This window comes from Pyxicephalus adspersus, chromosome 4 (assembly GCF_032062135.1).
Source record: "Pyxicephalus adspersus chromosome 4, UCB_Pads_2.0, whole genome shotgun sequence".
Taxonomy (NCBI): domain Eukaryota; kingdom Metazoa; phylum Chordata; class Amphibia; order Anura; family Pyxicephalidae; genus Pyxicephalus; species Pyxicephalus adspersus.
The window spans coordinates 82,530,136-82,538,727 of NC_092861.1; the positions used below are offsets into that span (position 1 = coordinate 82,530,136).

Consider the following 8,592-nt stretch of genomic DNA (forward strand, 5'->3'; position numbering starts at 1 on the left):
CTTTTTTTAAGCACACCTAAGCTATAGGAAAATTAGCAGACTTCATTGGTTGAAAAACCTTTTTGAATGAAGAAGCTAATTTCTGACCTTTTTAAAAAAGCCTTTAGAAAACCTTGCATAAGTGAATAGATGATCTACATAACACATTCAGAAGATGAATGTTTACCACCACAGAAGACCTGATAACACTCCTGATTGAAGGAACACAAGGAACATCAATAAGTAATGGTTCAAAAATATTGTTCTTCATTAAATCATTACCACAAAGTCCAGTTCAGGGATATACAATAGTTTACATTTCAAATACAAAGTTTCCTTTAAAATACGATATTTCCAAGTTATATGGGTCATTCCAACATGCTTTTACTAAGTTCTAATATCGTAGTTAATGCAGAATTAATGCATTTGATTGAATCCATTAATTTGCATCTCTGTATATCTTCAAATTCTTCAGTATTCACAAGCCATGCAGTAGCCATTACAATTACTGGTCTGTTATCTTCACTAAATGGACTGTTCAAGGCTTTGCTTTTATGTGATTTTTGAAAAAGGGATTTTTGTTTTTTACCAAGTATACTGTCTTATGTAGTCACCATTAGATAATTGAGGCCATCCACATTCTTTACTTCTGTGAGGGTCAATGATCCAGTGTCTTCTAAAGCTGAACCCAGTATGCTGACATTTGTATCTGAAAAAGTAAACACGTTTATACATTTATTCATCTAAAAGGCCAAGGAAAATGATCTTATTTAAAAAAAATTTAAACCATTTGATGAAAAATACTTTATGATAAAACATTAGCAAAGCCTTCAACTGAAGGAAAACTTCAATTTACATTGCAAACATTTTCTCTTTATTTTCATGAGGAATTGGAATATTTGTAATGAATGATCTATGCAACAACTGGACATGGTATAAACACTGAAGGACTGTCAGGAAAAGACAAAGACTAAAATTTTTTTGTGGCACAAAAGAACAATAGAATTGTGAAAAATAAGAGCCACAGTTAAAAGTAAAGAATACATAGCTTTGTTCAACATCCTGCAACTAACTGTTGATAAGTTATACGTTCACCTGTCTTGTATTTTACCAAAAGGAACATGATAGAGTGAATTTGTGGAAATGATTGAGTAATAAATCAAATTAAATGGTACCAAAGTGCATCAATATATTGGGACAGAGTGTCCCATGGTTGGATTGGGAAGGTCTTGGATGGGGTGAACACCAGTGTCCATGCACCTTGTCTGTTAAGGGCTCCAGGGAAGTGTGTGGTAATCTACCAGACAGATGGCTTTTATGAAAAGCCAGTTTTTGGGGCTAGGTTTAGACCTAGAAATGGACTGGGTGGCCAAGGATCCCTCCCAACTCTTCCTTTGCCATCTCTAGGACTCTTAAAATTGGCTTTTTGTGAAATCCAACTGTCTGAGAGACTACACACCAACAGAACCAAGCCATAGGACACCTTGTCACAATATGTATGGGACCACATGTTACAATAATATGCACCTTTCACTGTGCCATGCCACAAAGAACATGTGGGAACAAGACCCTATGCTCACAAACATTGAATGACTGCAAACAAATCTTTCTGAAGTCATTGTGAGAGAGCACTAAATATATAAGATACCCTAGACATGAAAAGTTGCCTCTTATATATTTTTTATTTGTGGGTGACAAATACTTTTTTTTAAAGTCTTATATAAGTCTTATATTTCATTTTTTACTAATTTAAAACTAGACCCTTTGTCTTGTCCCACAGATTCCTAATAATCTAAAGAATAGCTGGGAGTGGTAGGGATTAAGTATCTTGCGGCATATTACTGTTTTGTGGCATAGCTTCAGGCACTCAGATAACAACCCCCTAGTTCTTCTTGCTTGGTTACAAGAAGCATGTTCATATAATAACCGGGTCAACATAATGAATGACAAATTTAAAGAATCAAACATACTAAAGGATCCACCTAGAGCCAGCCCTGATGTTCTGAATATGGAAACACCAGAAGAGAGGACTGGACTTTTTTTAAGTATTTGACTGCTGGAACAGAAGATGACAGACATTTAACCAAAGAAAAGTTTTAGGGTATTATTTTTCTATATTAAAAAAAAAAACACTCAGTAAGATCTGTTTGTTTAGTGATGGTCTCTTCTTTCTAAAATGCTGCAATAAACTGAAATAAAAATAGTTTAAAAAAATATTAGTTATTTTATTTACCTATGCTACAGCCTCTGTACTGCAAGGAGTAACATCACCATGCTTCTGTTAAAATCCCAGGAAAAGCTGACTATCCCAAACCTTCCAAGCTGATGCTCCAGCTTAGAGTTTAGTTTGTAGCTTCATGTCATCTTGTCTTGAAAACAATGTGCTTGGTTAGAAGATCTCAGAACCATGCTGGCCTTCTCACCATATGATATCTACCATGTATAATGTTTTGTTTGATGAACCATTTAGCTAAAAGCTAAATGTTCGGTATTTTCAACTTGCACTTGAGGTGGCAACATTATAATAGGGGCTCTAATTAAATCTTGGAATTTATGTTCCAGACACATGCCAGCCAGCCTGCCTATGTTTAGAGCAGTTTCCTGTGTATGGTGGTGATGTTTGCCTAAACCAAGCTGTATGAACTCATCATGATATTTTTATTCTTGTATGTCTCTGTTTCTATTTCTGTCAGTTGATTGATAGTGGAACTGCTCTGACTGAGAATTTAGACATGAAATGTATTTCCGGCTAACAACTGAAAAAGCTTACGTTGAAATCAAAGGACTCAAGGTATTATTATTTTGATGGTAGGGTTAATAATGAGAACAAGTAAAAGAAGTTTGGAAATCACACATAAAGTGGTCCAAGTTTTTTGGCTTGTAGCACCAGATCATATTAGAGCTGTTTTAATATACTATTGGATTCTCCTTGAGTTTCCTTCTGTTTAGAGTTTTTAAAATTAGAGTTTAGAGGGGTTTTAAAATTACTTTGGAATATATTTAATTTTATAAAACAGTCTCTTTTAAAAAAAAAAGTTTTTGCATTTTTTCATATTTTTTTTTTTTTTGCTGTTCCTAACACTTGCTGTCTACATGTACCAACAGTATTTAATATGTCTGCATAATCAGTGCCAATAATGCCACTTTTAATCTTTCCTGGAAGAACATGCGATAGGATGACAACCAGGCAATGGCATCTTTACTGTTTATTCACCACCTATATTACCCTATATTAACTAACAGTGTACTTTCATGAAACATTTCTGACTCATTGATGTTTTTAGCTTCTCCAGACAGTAGGCTTTCTACTGTGATCACAGATGAAAAATACCAATGCCATTTATTTGACCCTTCTTCTGCTCTGCATATGTTTTAAGGTTTCACTGCCTAACCGAGTTTCAATGTCATAACCGGGTTGTTGGCTGCTGTTTTGAATACATTATGACTAGCTGATTACTTTCTACACTCTATTTATGCCAGTAGCAAAGATCCTTCTAACATAACATGGCCTGATCCCACCCCAACACACATGGATTAGTTCAGCTATGCCTCCTAGTTAGAGAATATATGAACATTTACAGTTATGCTGTTCACAGTTACAATATGCTGTATAAAAAAACAAAAAAGCACAAGTCGTTTACCTTCAAAGCCTGGATTAACAATGCCTTCTAAACCCATTAATTTCTGTTTAGGACGAGAGCATTTTAAAGAGCAGCCTTTCAGCTCTTCTAGCTGTCGATATATATGGCAAAAACTAGGTCTCTTTGCCGGATCTTGCATCCAACATTTAAGGATCAGATTCCACCTGAAGAACAATAGGCTGCCATTATTAAACGTTTTTCAACATTTTCAAAACATATTGGGGTTAATAAACACTCTTAACTTTGATAATTTTGCACTGATTACCAATGGCCAAAAGTTAACGGGTAAGTTATGTTAAACGTTGTACTATTACAAAAAATGCCCAACAACGGTATAATTAGCCGACTTTATAATGCCTTCTGCAGATTAGTGTAAAATAATTGTATTAGTAAAGTTACATAAAATAAAAATTTTAGACAACTTTTCTAAATGTACTACATACATACATACCCTGCTCTCCAATATTGTCTCTACTGTTGCTGCTTCTTGATCCTGTATATCAGGTGTTGGAATTGTTTGAGAGTTAATTGATTTTTGAATCTGCCATTATTTTACACTTGAAGTTGAACAGTGAGGAAAGAAATTTAAAGCCAACATTACTGTCTTGGTTTTAAAGGGTTGAAGGGGGATTCACACATTTTGCACTCACTTGTTTTTTATTTAGAAAATGTGCAAGAAGGAAAACTACAAAAACCTTACAGTGGATCAAAATAGAGAAAAACCAAAGCATGGCAATTCTATTACTGGAGTCCTAAAATAATGTACCCTATAGCAGAGATAGGATACATTATCATACATTAAACTGATTGTAGGTAAATGTATTAATGCAGTATGAATACAGAGTTGTATTCCTTTGTGTCTTTTATACTGCTTGAAGATTACATTTAAAGACACCATCTTACTTAGTGATAGGGTACAGTGGGCATACGCAGGAGCCTGTTCATTGTGTCCCCCCACTGGAAGGAAATGTGTTTAGGCAATATATAAAGCTGATTGATCTGAGAGTTTGTTTGAAGGAAAGAGCAAAATGTGTAAAGAGTGCACACAATGATGCTCCATTTCCATACTGACACAAGCAGTAACCAGACGTATACATCATTACATTTAAAGACCACAAGCAATGAAAAGCAGTCTTGTAGCTTGTATAAAAGTTCTTTGATGAAGGGATGGAAGAAGAATACGTTTAGGAAGCTGTCAGTGAGTGTGGTATTCTTAAATGTTAGTGAGCTATGTGACACTATGTTTAGTGACAAGGTCACAGTAAAGTTGGATGGATTTGGTATGCATGTGAAATGTGAGACAGACAGCTGATCTGTTAATGGGAAAAATAGCCTTAAAGAAGAAATTGGCAAAAGACAAGTGTGCGCATAGAGCTAAAGATATCATTAGGGCAGAAGACGCATCCATGTTCAGAAAAGGTGCAGCAAAAGTGACAAATAAGGTCAAATTAAAAACATTTTAAAACATTATTATCAATATTATTATTATTATTATTATTATTAATATTAATAGAAGTTTGTGTTGAGAAGCCAAATGAAAGCCGATTCATGATTCGTTGCTATTGAACAGCATTACTTTTTGCACATTAGTACTTTTAAGTGCATATGTTATATTGTATTTGTTATCAAATAAAGTACCTTGGATCTAATCTAGTTATTGGCACAAATAAAAAATTCTGCCATTGTTTTGGCATTTGTACAGTATGAAATGGTCACAACATAAATAGTCCTCTGCCCGAACACTGGACAAGGATTACATTCCAACAAGCATGTTTGGTATTAAATCAACGTGGACACTCAGAGGTGACAAAATTATCACAATTTAAAGTTATTTTATTGCTAAAGATTAAGAGCGTTCATATACACAGCAACACATGTCGGAAATGTTCACATTAACAGTATCTATTACCTACAACAGAGATACAACGCTATACAATTAATGTCAGACTTCACTGGCCTCCTTCAAATTTTGTAGCATTTGTATGCAGGATTCAAAGAATAATATAATTCTCTTCTGCTTGTGAGTAAAAATGTCCAAACTGCTGAATAAATATGCATATTTGCTGAAAGATATATCGTTTTCAAGTTCTCTTAATAAGTCTAAGTCAAATAATAATATATTCAGATTGTTAAAGCAAATAATCCCATACAATTCTACTTTTTAAGTAAAATGATATATGATTATTTGCCTTAAAAGTCTTTCGATTATTGGATAGATTAAACTTGACATTTTTATCTTTAAAAATATTAATGAATCCCCTTCATATCTCCATACCAAAAGTGTTCTGTGGTCCAGCAGTGGAAAAGCCAGGCAGGTATCATAACGTTACTCATGATTTTGAAGAAGTAGAGAAATCATTTCCAGTTCATAGAGGATGATAAGACCTTTGCCTACAGGCGTTGGGCTTGTCGTGTCAGTTTCACATCAGATGCTTCTGAAGTTATTCAGAATTCATTGACAGGTGCACTTGACCTGCAGTTAGCCTCATTCTAACCTGCATTTGACCTGCCTTAAAAAGATTTTGTAATACCATAGAATGCATGTGAATAAAAATCCCCATTTATGCAAGAAAAAAAAAACACTAACACATGCCCAAAATCAAATCTTTTGAAAGCACCCCTTACAGTTTCATGATTTTGTCTATTCTCCTGGACAACTTGATCTGAACGTAAATGTGGAGAGAATATAAACAGCCATGTGGAATGCAAAAAAAAAACCTTCAGGGGCATAGCCTAAAGCCGGCCTGTATGGATGAGTTAGCCTGAGGCTCTGCGGCAAACACAGATACCGGCAGCGTTAGACAAGAATTAAAGGCTTTACAAACAGCTATTTTTGACTCCTCTATTAGCGGATACATGGAGGACAACATGGGATAAAGAAGAGGCTCCAAAAATACCAGGAAGTTGACTGATTTCTTCTCAATAGTGGAGGCCTGGATCAATCAAAATGGCAACCAGAAGTCGCCCACAATGAGGAGAGCCGAGACTTCTCAATCCCTGCAGCAGCCACAGGAAGAATCACCTTCCAGCAAATACTGCAAAAAAACAAGCCAGTCTCCAGCTTCCTCTATAGATACAAGTCCAGCAAAGTCCAAGGTCAAGATCTAATCTCCACAGCACAATACCCACAGGGTAAGCACAGAAACTACTTATATCATATGAGGGAGGATATTGATCCCATAGACATTTTTCAACAGACCAACCTGTGTCTGACACTACAATGAAGGATATGTTAGTCTTCTTAAGAAGCCCTTTACACAAAGATTTCCTGATTTTGATTGAACAATTTAATGTGGGCTTACAGGAGATGGGGGATTGAGTAAGTCTCATAGAAAATAAGATGGATGATTTTACTAGAGCGCATAATGACATAGTAGATTCACATAACAACACCCAAGACACCCTTCAACAGGTCCAAATAAAACTAGCACACTTGGAAGACAGATCAAGAAAAAACAATATTAAATTCAGAGGTATTGCACAAACTATATATGCCTCAGAGCTAACAACATACATACAAAACATGACTGCCACCTTGTTGCCATTGGCAACCAGCATAGATCAGTAGACAGAACCCAAAGATAACCTAAACCATCTCATCTTTCAGAAAGAAGGAGAAACTGATGGAGATATCTAGAAGCAGTGCTCCACTACCAGATCCATACTCAAAGATCTCACTTTTTTCAGATCTATTATAAGCAACTATAACTGCAAGGAGAAATTTTGCACCTATCACACAAGTACTTTGAAGCAATCAAATTAAATACAAATGGGGATTCCCTTTCAGACTTGAAATAGTGAGGAACGGACTAACCTTTATTGTTAACTCACTAAAGTCTGGTACAGTTTGGTAAAATGGGGTTTCCAACCTGCCCCACCTCACATACTGAAATCTACATCCGATGTGAATAAGACACCTGTGCGCCTCTCCCCAGAGTGGAATTTCCAAAAATAATTAAAAAGAGATGAATATCCTATAGGAGCCACTTTGTTCCCCTTTTAGTAATAGTGGTCTTACCTAATTGAACCTAAACTAGTTGTCCTAACTTATTCTTAAATGGAACCGGTATCTGGAGTTATTCCTTATACCCCCATAGGATCTCAACAGCTTGAAACTGTTTATGGAATCCTACTCGGATTCACCTGTTTTACTTTTAGTCATTCGGAAGACTATTTTTCCTGTTGTACCTAACTTGTCTTTTTACTCCTTCCTTTTTTATATTGATTGTTACACATCATTGATGAGAATCTCAAAATTTTTTGAAAATTCACCCTGTGTATTTTTGATATGCCAAATAAGAAATACCAGTACTCAGTCAACCTTGTCAATTTGGAATATAGGGAAATCGATATTTAGTGTCTCTACTGAGCAAGGCAATAAACCGATTGTTCGATGATATGGTTCTGAGAATAGTTTCAATTAACGCCAAAGGACCTAATAGTCCCTATAAAAAGAAACGCATTTTGGAATCAAACAATGCAATTAAAGGGCAACATCCCCTGTGCTCAGGAATCTCATTTTCAACAAGACAAGACACCTAATTTTCAACATAAGAATTTCCCATATATCTTCCATTTCAGAATGCAGGCCAAAAAGAGAGGGGTCTTTATTGCGATCAGGGGCTCTTTATCCTTTCCAAAATGTTTTTTGAAAAGGACCAACTTGGCAGATATCTGATTTTAGTTGCTACTATCAACAATACTAATAATACTATTGTGAACATATATGCTCCCAAATAGCCTTTCTCAAGAAAGTTCTTAAAATAGTTAAACATGTTCAACATTATCTGTGATTTTTTGCAGAGACTTTAATTGTATACCCGGCAATTCCATGGATACTTCTTCCACTGGAATGAAACCAAGGAGTACCATTAAACCTTTATTAGGAACCTTAATATGTATGATGCATGGAGATGCTTTCACAGTAACGAATGGGACTATACCATTTATTCTTCTTCCCATAGATCGTATT

The 8,592-nt window shown here is 35.3% G+C and overlaps 1 protein-coding gene across 2 annotated transcripts in view; it reads right to left on the reverse strand.

Moving 5' to 3' along the window:
• Positions 1-223: 223 nt before the first annotated feature.
• ROS1 (ROS proto-oncogene 1, receptor tyrosine kinase) overlaps positions 224-8,592 on the reverse strand; it is a 75,016-nt gene continuing 66,647 nt past the window's right edge. For both annotated transcript variants that reach the window (XM_072408803.1, XM_072408802.1), the window contains exons 40-41: positions 3,621-3,784; positions 224-688 (exon numbers count right to left, since the gene is read on the reverse strand). In XM_072408803.1, the coding sequence (XP_072264904.1) occupies positions 582-688; positions 3,621-3,784 (271 nt within the window). In that variant the 3' untranslated portion in view covers positions 224-581. The remainder of the gene's footprint in view (positions 689-3,620; positions 3,785-8,592) is intronic.